At 58.3% G+C, this 12,164-nt stretch overlaps 1 protein-coding gene across 2 annotated transcripts in view; it reads right to left on the bottom strand.

Moving 5' to 3' along the window:
* Positions 1 to 12,164, bottom strand: part of snx15 (sorting nexin 15) — a 32,054-nt gene that overhangs the window by 18,116 nt on the left and 1,774 nt on the right. For both annotated transcript variants that reach the window (XM_078207708.1, XM_078207709.1), the window contains exons 2-3: positions 8,528 to 8,560; positions 2,711 to 2,831 (exon numbers count right to left, since the gene is read on the bottom strand). In XM_078207708.1, the coding sequence (XP_078063834.1) occupies positions 2,711 to 2,831; positions 8,528 to 8,560 (154 nt within the window). The remainder of the gene's footprint in view (positions 1 to 2,710; positions 2,832 to 8,527; positions 8,561 to 12,164) is intronic.

Genomic DNA, 12,164 nt, shown 5'->3' with positions numbered 1-12,164 from the left:
GCACGGCCCACACTGATCCCCAAACCCAGCGGGAAGCACGGCCCACACTGATCCCCAGCGGGAAGCATGGCCCACACTGATCCCCACACCCAGCGGGAAGCACGGCCCACACTGATCCCCACACCCAGTGGGAAGCACGGCCCACACTGATCCCCAAACCCAGCGGGAAGCACGGCCCACACTGATCCCCAGCGGGAAGCACGGCCCACACTGATCCCCACACCCAGCGGGAAGCACGGCCCACACTGATCCACAGTGGGAAGCACGGCCCACACTGATCCCCAAACCCAGCAGGAAGCACGGCCCACACTGATCCCCAAACCCAGCGGGAAGCACGGCCCACACTGATCCCCAGCGGGAAGCACGGCCCACACTGATCCCCACACCCAGCGGGAAGCACGGCCCACACTGATCCCCACACCCAGCGGGAAGCACGGCCCACACTGATCCCCACACCCAGCGGGAAGCACGGCCCACACTGATCCCCACACCCAGCGGGAAGCACGGCCCACACTGATCCCCAGCGGGAAGCACGGCCCACACTGATCCCCAGCGGGAAGCACGGCCCACATGATCCCCACACCCAGCGGGAAGCACGGCCCACACTGACCCCCAAACCCAGCGGGAAGCACGGCCCACACTGATCCCCAGCGGGAAGCACGGCCCACACTGATCCCCAGCGGGAAGCACGGCCCACACTGATCCCCAGCGGGAAGCACGGCCCACACTGATCCCCACACCCAGCGGGAAGCACGGCCCACACTGATCCCCACACCAAGGGAAGCACGGCCCACAGTGATCCCCAGCGGAAAGCACGGCCCACACTGATCCCCAAACCCAGCGGGAAGCACGGCCCACACTGATCCCCAGCGGGAAGCACGGCCCACCCTGATCCCCAGCGGGGAGCACGGCCCACACTGATCCCCAAACCCAGCGGGAAGCACGGCCCACACTGATCCCCAGCGGGAAGCATGGCCCACACTGATCCCCACACCCAGCGGGAAGCACGGCCCACACTGATCCCCACACCCAGCGGGAAGCACGGCCCACACTGATCCCCACACCCAGCGGGAAGCACGGCCCACACTGATCCCCAAACCCAGCGGGAAGCACGGCCCACACTGATCCCCAGCGGGAAGCATGGCCCACACTGATCCCCACACCCAGCGGGAAGCACGGCCCACACTGATCCCCAAACCCAGCGGGAAGCACGGCCCACACTGATCCCCAGTGGGAAGCACGGCCCACACTGATCCCCAAACCCAGCGGGAAGCACGGCCCACACTGATCCCCAGCGGGAAGCACGGCCCACACTGATCCCCACACCCAGCGGGAAGCACGGCCCACACTGATCCCCACACCCAGCGGGAAGCACGGCCCACACTGATCCCCAAACCCAGCGGGAAGCACGGCCCACACTGATCCCCAGTGGGAGGCACGGCCCACACTGAACCCCAAACCCAGCGGGAAGCACGGCCCACACTGATCCCCAAACCCAGCGGGAAGCACGGCCCACACTGATCCCCAGTGGGAAGCACGGCCCACACTGATCCCCAAACCCAGCGGGAAGCACGGCCCACACTGATCCCCAGCGGGAAGCACGGCCCACACTGATCCCCACACCCAGCGGGAAGCACGGCCCACACTGATCCCCACACCCAGCGGGAAGCACGGCCCACACTGATCCCCACACCCAGCGGGAAGCACGGCCCACACTGATCCCCAGCGGGAAGCATGGCCCACCCTGATCCCCAAACCCAGCGGGAAGCACGACCCACACTGATCCCCAAACCCAGCGGGAAGCACGGCCCACACTGATCCCCAAACCCAGCGGGAAGCACGACCCACACTGATCCCCACACCCAGCGGGAAGCACGGCCCACACTGATACCCAGCAGGAAGCACGGTCCACACTGATCCCACACCCAGCGGGAAGCACAGCCCACACTGATCCCACACCCAGCGGGAAGCACAGCCCACACTGATCCCCACACCCAGCGGGAAGCACAGCCCACACTGATCCCCACACCCAGCGGGAAGCACGGCCCACACTGATCCCCACACCCAGCGGGAAGCACGGCCCACACTGATCCCCACACCCAGCGGGAAGCACGGCCCACACTGATCCCACACCCAGCAGGAAGCACTGCCCACACTGATCCCCAGCGGGAAGCACGGCCCACACTGATCCCCAGCAGGAAGCACGGCCCACACTGATCCCCAGCAGGAAGCACGGCCCACACTGATCCCCAGCAGGAAGCACGGCCCACACTGATCCCCAGTGGGAAGCACGGCCCACACTGATCCCCAGCAGGAAGCACGGCCCACACTGATCCCCAGCGGGAAGCACGGCCCACACTGATCCCCAGCGGGAAGCACGGCCCACACTGATCCCCAGCGGGAAGCACAGCCCACACTGATCCCCAGCTGGAAGCACGGCCCACACTGATCCCCAGCGGGAAGCACGGCCCACACTGATCCCCAGCAGGACGCACTGTGGGGTGGAGGCGGTGGGAGGGAGGGAAGGGGTTGGGGGTAAGCGAGCATGTGAGTGAGAGAGGGCGCGATACAGAGTCAGGTAGTTACGGAGCTACACTGGACAGTGGGCATTGCTGAGAGACCCTGCCAGCTCCGCGGACCGTGGCCGCTGGGAAGGGAAGTATTTTGGGATGCAGGGGGTGGGGAGGGAAAGCGGCAGCGAAAGGCTTACCGAACACCTGAGCCCTGGGGAAGGCGGGGAACTCCTCTGACTTCCTGAAGAGGTTCCTGTGGATGTAGGAGAGCTCCCCGTGAAGCTTTTTGAAATCGCTGTAGCGTTTGAACACGGTTATCTGTGAGGGAGCAGAGCGGGCAGTACGGTTAAACCTGCAAGACGCACACAGACCACTCACCCCTGCAGAGCCCTGCCTGCGGCGCTGTGAGAACAAGCTGCCTTTCCCGGGACGCTGCATCTGTTCCTCGCCCTGGGAAACACAATCCGTTCAGGCTGCTCACGTTATTCCCCCGCTCTGAACGCTGCATTTCATTTACATAGCGCCTTACACAACCTCCAAACACCGAACACGCTGCCCAGCCAGGGAAGCACCTTTGGAAACATAGCCACGGTTCCGATGTAGCAAACGTAGTGGCCATTTTGTGCACAGAAAGATCCCACAGGCAACAATACGGTAACGAGCCGGATCATCCGCCTTTATTTTCACGATGTTGATTGAGTTTAACTTTCAAGTGTATTTATTAGTCACAAGTCGGCTTACATTAACACTGCAATGAAATTACTGTGGAAACCCCCGAGTTGCCACACGCCGGCACATGTTCGAGCACACTGAGGGAGAATTTAGCACGACTAATACACCTAACCAGCACGTCTTTCGGACTGTGGGAGGAAACCGGGGCACCCGGAGGAAACCCACGCAGACACGGGGAGAACGTGCAGACTCTGCACAGACAGTGACCCGAGGCCGGGAATCGAACCCGGGTCCCTGGCGCTGTGAGGCAGCAGTGCTAACCACTGTGCCACCCCTAAATATTGGCCCCCACGACCCAGGGCACAACTCTCCTGTGGCCAAAAGGTCTTTTATAGCCAACTGAGAAAGGAGTTTGAATCCCAAATCAGAGTCTCACCAAAAGTGGGTTTCTCCGACAGTGCGGCACTCCCTCAGCACTGACCCTCCGACAGTGCAGCACTCCCTCAGCAATGACCCTCCGACAGTGCGGCGCTCCCTCAGCACTGACCCTCCGACAGTGCGGCGCTCCCTCAGCACTGACCCTCCGACAGTGCGGCGCTCCCTCAGCACTGACCCTCCGACAGTGCGGCACTCCCTCAGCACTGACCCTCCGACAGTGCGGCACTCCCTCAGCACTGACCCTCCGACAGTGCGGCACTCCCTCAGCACTGACCCTCCGACAGTGCGGCACTCCCTCAGCACTGACCCTCCGACAGTGCGGCACTCCCTCAGCACTGACCCTCCGACAGTGCGGCACTCCCTCAGCACTGACCCTCCGACAGTGCGGCACTCCCTCAGCACTGACCCTCCGACAGTGCGGCACTCCCTCAGCACTGACCCTCCGACAGTGCGGCACTCCCTCAGCACTGACCCTCTGACAGTGCGGCACTCCCTCAGCACTGACCCTCCGACAGTGCGGCACTCCCTCAGCACTGACCCTCCGACAGTGCGGCACTCCCTCAGCACTGACCCTCCGACAGTGCGGCACTCCCTCAGCACTGACCCTCCGACAGTGCGGCGCTCCCTCAGCACTGACCCTCCGACAGTGCGGCACTCCCTCAGCACTGACCCTCCGACAGTGCGGCGCTCCCTCAGCACTGACCCTCTGACAGTGCGGCGCTCTCTCAGCACTGACCCTCTGACAGTGCGGCACTCCCTCAGCACTGACCCTCTGACAGTGCGGCACTCCCTCAGTACTGACCCTCCGACAGTGCGGCACTCCCTCAGCACTGACCCTCCGACAGTGCGGCACTCCCTCAGCACTGACCCTCTGACAGTGCGGCACTCCCTCAGCACTGACCCTCCGACAGTGCGGCACTCCCTCAGCACTGACCCTCCGACAGTGCGGCACTCCCTCAGCACTGACCCTCCGACAGTGCGGCACTCCCTCAGCACTGACCCTCCGACAGTGCGGCGCTCCCTCAGCACTGACCCTCCGACAGTGCGGCACTCCCTCAGCACTGACCCTCCGACAGTGCGGCACTCCCTCAGCACTGACCCTCTGACAGTGCGGCGCTCTCTCAGCACTGACCCTCTGACAGTGCGGCACTCCCTCAGCACTGACCCTCTGACAGTGCGGCACTCCCTCAGTACTGACCCTCCGACAGTGCGGCGCTCCCTCAGCACTGACCCTCCGACTGTGCGGCGCTCCCTCAGTACTGACTCTCCGACAGTGCGGCACTCCCTCAGCACTGACCCTCCGACAGTGCGGCACTCCCTCAGTACTGACTCTCCGACAGTGCGGCGCTCCCTCAGTACTGACCCTCCGACACTGCGGCACTCCCTCAGCACTGACCCTCCGACAGTGCGGCACTCCCTCAGTACTGACCCTCTGACAGTGCGGCACTCCCTCAGTACTGACCCTCCGACAGTGCGGTGCTCCCTCAGCACTGACCCTCCGACTGTGCGGCGCTCCCTCAGTACTGACCCTCCGACAGTGCGGCACTCCCTCAGCACTGTCCCTCCGACAGTGCGGCACTCCCTCAGCACTGACCCTCTGACAGTGCGGCGCTCTCTCAGCACTGACCCTCTGACAGTGCGGCACTCCCTCAGCACTGACCCTCTGACAGTGCGGCACTCCCTCAGCACTGACCCTCCGACAGTGCGGCGCTCCCTCAGCACTGACCCTCCGACTGTGCGGCGCTCCCTCAGCACTGACCCTCCGACACTGCGGCGCTGCCTCAGTACTGAACCACAGGGTGGATGAGGAGATTATGTTTTCTCTTGTGGGGGTCAGTGTTTAAAAATAAGAGTGGCCCATTTCAGAGTGGGATGGGGAGAAATGTTTCCACTCAGAGAGTGGGGAGACCCTGGAACTTTCTTCCGCAAAACACGGTGGGAGCAGCTTTTGAATAGATATAAGGTGGAGGTGGATAGATTGTTGATTAACAAGGAGGGGCGGGGGGCTGAAAGGATACCGGTGGGGGGGGGGGGGGGGGGGGTGGAGGTTACCGGGGGGAGGGGGGAGGAAGGTTACCGGGGGGAGAGGGGGGGGGTGGAAGGTTATTAGGGGGGTTGGGCAGGGAATGTGGGGTTGAGGTTACAACCGGATCAGCCACGATCTCATTGAATGGGGGATCAGGTCCTCCTGTTCCTTGTCCTTCTGTTGATCTCTGTGGAAATCTGGAACTCTCTCCCACCAAGAGGCTTGGTAGGATTTTGCGAGTCTGGGGTTGTTACATTGTTCTTGTAAGAGGTTATTATGGGATGGGATCATCGGAGCATCATTCAGCCCCTCAAACCTGCTCCGCCGTTCAATTAGACCATGGCCACTCATCTACCCTACTTTTCCCTCACTGTCCCTATATTCCCTCGATAGCATTGCTATCCAGAGATCGATCAATCTCTGCTTTATCCACACAGACTGACTGAGCCTCAGAGAGAATTCCAAACATTCACCACCCTCCGAGTGAAGAAATTCCTCCTTATCTCAATCCAAAATGGCCGACCCCTTAGACGATAAGACATAGGAGCAGAATTAGGCCACTCAGCCCATCGAGTCTGCTCCGCTATTCAATCATGGCTGGTATGATTCTCTTCCCCATTCTCCTGCTTTTTCCCCATAACCCCTGATCCCCTTATCAATCAAGAACCTATCTATCTCTGTCCTAAAGACACTCAATGACCCGGCCTCCTCTGCGGCAAAGACTTCCACAGATTCACCCACCCTCTGGCTGAAGAAATTCCTCCTCATCTCAGTTCTAAAGGAACGTCCCTTCACTCTGAGGTTGTGCCCTCGAGTTCTAGTCTCTCCCACAAGTGGAAACATCCTCTCCACGTCCACTCTATCCAGGGCCCCTCAGTATTGTGTGTGAAGTTGTACGAACGAAGTAAGGGCATGATGGGAAAATTGGTCAACTATTTGTTACAATACGAAGAACGGCTGACCAAAGCTATTTCAAAATGCCAGACCCCTGTAAGAGTTAACAAGGCTGTATGAGTAAATAAAACAAGAGAAGGTCAGGAAGGAAGGAGCCACCGACCTTCTTCTGTTCCATCAAAGGACAAGATAAGGGTGTGAATGATGAGACAAAGAGTTCTCGGAGGTCAGCAAGTTAAAACATGATTAATGATATTGCTCACGATTCTATTACTAATCGAATTCCTGAATATGCTCTGGTCACGAAAACTGATAACGATTATGTATAAATACTGAACTGTTTCTCTGTGTAATTGTGGACTTGGGGAGGAATTAGCAAGTTGTAATAACTGCTCTCTGAACCCAAGTTTCAGCCAAAACGGCATGCAGTTACTCGTAAATAAATGCTTGTTATATTGACGAAACTAATTTTGCAGAGTCTACCTCTCACAGTCAAGAAGCAGGAAAAGTTTCCACTTCAACATTCTGTAAGTTTCAATGAGATCCCCCCCTCATCCTTCTAAACTCCATCGGGTACAGACCCAGAGTCCTCAACCGTTCCTCATACGACAAGCTCTTCATTCCAGGGATCATTCTTGTGAACCTCCTCTGGACCCTTTCCAAGGCCGGCACATCCTTCCTTGGGTACGGGGCCCCCTTATCCTGAGACTGTGGCCTCTGGTCTTAGACTCACCCTGGCCTAGAGAAACATTCAATCCGTGTCTATCCTCTCCGGCCCTGCAAGCGTTTTACAAGTTTCAATGAAGTCACCGCCCGCCCCCGCGCGTTCTTTGTAATTTTTCGGGAAGACTGACCCAGTCTCCTCTGTGTCTCTCTCTGTCTGTTGGGACATAGGGATAAATGGATTGGGGAGGCACGCCAGACCTGAGGGGCTGAATGGCCACCTCCAGGTCCTAAGCTGGTACGTTCCAGGAGTTGAATCATTTATTTGTTCATTCATGGGGTGGCACAGTGGGTTAGCACTGCTGCCTCACGGTGCCAGAGACCGGGTTTGATTCCAGCCTCGGGTCACTGTCTGTGCGGAGTTTGCACATTCTCACACTGGGTTTCCTCCGGATGCTCCGGTTTCCTCTTTCAGTCCGAAGATGTGTAGGTTAGGGGGATTGGCCATGGTAAATTGCCCCTTAGTGTCCAAAGATGTGCGGGTTAGGTGGATTGGTCATGCTAAATTGCCCCTTAGTGTCCAAAGATGTGCGGGTTAGGTGGATTGGCCACGGTAAATGGGATAGGGAGGGAGGTGGGGCGGGGGGTGGGGGGGAGGAAGGGGGGGGGGGGGGGAAGGGGGAGGGGGGGGAGAGGGAGGGGGGAGGGAGGCGACGGGGGGGGGGCAGGGCGGGGGCGGACGGGACACGGGGGGGGGGACACGGGGGAGAGGGGGGAACGGGGGGGCCGATGATGGGGGGGGGGGACGACGACGACGGGGGGGGGGGACAGGACGGGGGGGACGGGACGGGGGCGGGGGGGGACGGGGACGGGAACGGGGGGGGAGGGGGCGGGGAAGGGGGGGCGCGGGAGGGGACGGGGGGGACGGGTTGGGCCTGGGTAAGAATGGTGCCAATTCGATGGGCCAAATGGCCTCTCCTGCACTGTCGGGATTCTATGATGTGGGCGCCGCTGGCTGGGCCAGCACTTGTTGTCCACCCCTAATTGCCCTCTGAACTGAGTGGCCACTTCAGAGGGCATGATTTTCAGTGTCAACCACAGTGCTGTGGCTCTGGAGTCACATGTAGGCCAGACCGGGGTAAGGACGGCAGATTTCCTTCCCTTAATTCCAGGTATTATTTTTTATTGAATTCAAATTCCACCATCTGCCGTGGCGGGATTCGAACCCGGGTCCCCCAGAACATTAGCTGAGTTTCTGGATTAATAGTCCAGGGAAAATACCACCAGGCCGTTGCCTCCCCCGACTTGGAACCGTGCTTACCTCTTTGATATCTACCTTCTTCTTTGAAACAATCTAGAAAGGAATAACAGAACACAGGTCACAGTGTCGAAGAGAAACAGACTTGTACAGAACTCTCCAAACTCTGCCACCCACCTCCCTTCAACCAGAAACTGCAGCCCAAACACACTCGCCTCTGTCCCTGGAATTCAACACAGAACAGCAAGTTCTGTGCACGGTAGCACAGTGGTTAGCACCGCTGCCTCACAGCACCAGAGACCCGGGTTCGATTCCCTTGGGTCACTGTCTGTGCGGAGACTGCACGTTCTCCCCGTGTCTGCGTGGGTTTCCTCCGGGTGCTCCGGTTTCCTCCCACAGTTCGAAAGACGTGCTGGTTAGGCTCTAAATTCTCCCTCAGTGTTACCCGAACAGGCGCCGGAGTGTGGCGACTAGCGGATTTTCACAGTGACTTCATCGCAGTGTTAATGTAAGCCTTACTTGTGACACTAATAAATGAACTTTGAAACAATGGTTCAAACCCCCAGAACGTGCAGACTCCGCACAGACAGTCACCCGAGGCCGGAATTGAACCCGGGTCCCTGGCGCTGTGAGGCGGCAGTGCTAACCCACTGTGCCACCGTGCCGCTCTGCATCCATAACCACAGAATCACTCCCACAGAAAGCAGTTGAGGCCAAAACGTTGTGTGATTTCAGGAAGAAATTAGATATCGCTCTTGGGGCGAAAGGGATCGAGGGATATGGGGGTGGGAAGGGGAGGGGAATCAGGATACTGAATTCGATGATCAGCCATGATTGTGATGAATGGTGGCACAGGCTCGAAGGGCCGAATGGCCTCCTCCTGCTTCTAGTTTCTATGTTTACTCAAGTGCGTTTTTTGTCAAATCAAAGATCTGTCCTTTTGCCTCGGGAGTTGCTGCCGTCTCGCTGAGGTCCACTCCCACCCCAGGGCAACCACTGTGAACAAACTGTGCGAGCGAGACGGTGAAATCGATTAGCCCCTCAAACCCGCCAGATCCGAGTGTGGCCTCCACTCCACTTTCCCGCCTCTCCCCCCCATAACCCTCAACCCCTCCCCCCACCACACCGAGTCGATCAGAACTCTCTCTAACTCGGCCTGGAATACATTGTGACCCGCAGCCCACACTGCGCTCTGGGTGGGGATTTCACAGACTGACCACCACCACCCCCCCTCGCCCGCCCCCGAGAGAAGATATTCCTCCTCACCTCCATCTTCAATGAAAGCCCCCCCTCATTCTGAAACTGTGCCCCCCCCCCCCCAACAATTCTAGATCCCCCCACCCCCACACACAAGGGGGGGGAAAACATCCTCTCAGCATCCGCCCTTTCGAGCCCCCCTCAGAATCTGAGATGTTTCAATAAGATCCTCTCTCATTCTTCTGAACTCCAATGGGTTCCAGGCCCCGACTCGCTGCAACCTTTCCTCAGAAGACAAACCTCCCCCACGCACCCCCCTCCCCCGACACTTCACCCCAGGAATCAGCCCAGTGAACCCTCTCTGAACTGCCTCCAAAGTGAGTCTAACCCTCCCTGAATAAGGAGAACAAAACTGTACCCGGTAAGTTTAAGTTTACAATTTTAGTGTCACAAATTGCTTACATTAACACTGCAATGAAGTTTTATCGCGAGAGGGATGGACTATAAATGCAGGGAGGTCATGCTGCAACTGTACAGGGTACTGGTGAGGCCGCACCTAGAGTACTGTGTGTAATTTTGGTCCCCTTATTTAAGAAAGGATACATTAGCTTTGGAGGGGGTACAGAGAAGGTTCACCAGGTTGATACCGGAGATGAGGGGGTTAGCTTATGAGGAGAGATTGAGTAGACTGGGCCTGTACTCGTTGGAGTTTAGAAGGTTGAGGGGAGATCTTATAGAGACATATAAGATAATGACAGGGTAGAGGCAGAGAGATTCTTTCCATTTAGAAAGGAAACAAGAACTAGGGGGCATAGCCTCAAAATACGGGGTAGTCAGTTTAGAACAGAGTTGAGGAGGAACCTCTTCTCCCAGAGGGTAGGGAATATTTGGAATTCTCTGCCCAATGAAGCAGTAGAGGCTACCTCGTTAAATGTGTTTAAGTCACAGATAGATAGATTTTTAACCATTAAGGGAATTAAGGGTTATGGGGAGCGGGCGGGTAAGTGGAACTGAACCACTATCAGATCAGCCATGATCTTATTGAATGGCGGGGCAGGCTCGAGGGGCCAGATGGCCTACTCCTGCTCCTATTTCTTATGTTCTTATGTACTGTGAAATTCCCCTAGTCGCCACACTCTGGCGCCTGCTCAGGTCAATGCACCCGAACCAGCACATCTTTCAGACTGTGGGAGGAAACCGGAACGCCCGGCAGAAACCCACGCAGACACGGGGAGAATGTGCAGACTCCGCACAGACAGTGACCCGAGCCGGGAATCGAACCCGGGTCCCTGGCGCTGTGAGGCAGCAGCGCTAACCCACTGGGCCACTTCCTGAAGTTGATGACGATCTCCCTCGCTGACTGACACTGAGGGAGAGATTGTTGAAGGTGGCTGTGTGAACACCCAAAGGGGCTGCGCAAATGCAGGTTGTTGTTGGAAGCGCCTCACGGGGTGCTCCCTGCATTGGCTGAATCCAGAACATTCCGCACTCTTGATGCAGAGCTGGAGCCTTTCGTGACCAGCGGCTCTGCAACTGGGCCAGTAAGTCAAGAGGGGGGAGAAGTCAAACCTTCCCTCAGTCCCACTAAAACTGCACTCGGTGAGTCTGGACACGGATAACAAATCGGCCACGGAATCTGCCTCGGATTTCAGAATGTTCAAATGAACATAGCACAGGGCTCATGCGTGACTCCAGTCATGTGCTGCATGTCTGATTCTTAAAGGCCCTCAGGGAACGGAGGCCTCTACCACACTGACAACAAATGTTTCTGTGTAAATACAGCGAGGGTGAGGCTCAGTGCGAGCACTCTTAACCTCAGAATCATGAGATTCAAATCCCCAAGAAAACCAAGGTTGACAGTGCCGCACTGTCGGAGGGTCAGTGCTGAGGGAGTGCCGCACTGTCGGAGGGTCAGTACTGAGGGAGTGCCGCACTGTCGGAGGGTCAGTGCTGAGGGAGTGCCGCACTGTCGGGGGGTCAGTACTGAGGGAGTGCCGCACTGTCGGAGGGTCAGTACTGAGGGAGTGCCGCACTGTCGGAGGGTCAGTGCTGAGGGAGTGCCGCACTGTCGGAGGGTCAGTGCTGAGGGAGTGCCGCACTGTCTGAGGGTCAGTACTGAGGGAGTGCCGCACTGTCAGAGGGTCAGTGCTGAGGGAGTGCTGCACTGTTGGAGGGTCAGTACTGAGGGAGTGCCGCACTGTTGGAGGGTCAGTACTGAGGGAGTGCCGCACTGGAGGGTCAGTGCTGAGGGAGTGCTGCACTATCAGAGGGTCAGTACTGAGGGAGTGCCGCACTGTGGGAGGGTCAGTACTGAGGGAGTGCCGCACTGTGGGAGGTTCAGTGCTGAGGGAGTGCTGCACTTATCAGAGGGTCAGTACTGAGGGGGCGCCTCACTGTTGGAGGGTCAGTGCTGAGGGAGTGCCGCACTGTCGGAGGGTCAGTACTGAGGGAGTGCGGCACTGTCGGAGGGTCAGTGCTGAGGGAGTGCCGCACTGTCGGAGGG

Source organism: Mustelus asterias, unplaced genomic scaffold (assembly GCF_964213995.1).
Source record: "Mustelus asterias unplaced genomic scaffold, sMusAst1.hap1.1 HAP1_SCAFFOLD_2625, whole genome shotgun sequence".
NCBI lineage: Eukaryota > Metazoa > Chordata > Chondrichthyes > Carcharhiniformes > Triakidae > Mustelus > Mustelus asterias.
This window is presented reverse-complemented; position numbering and strand designations above follow the sequence as displayed.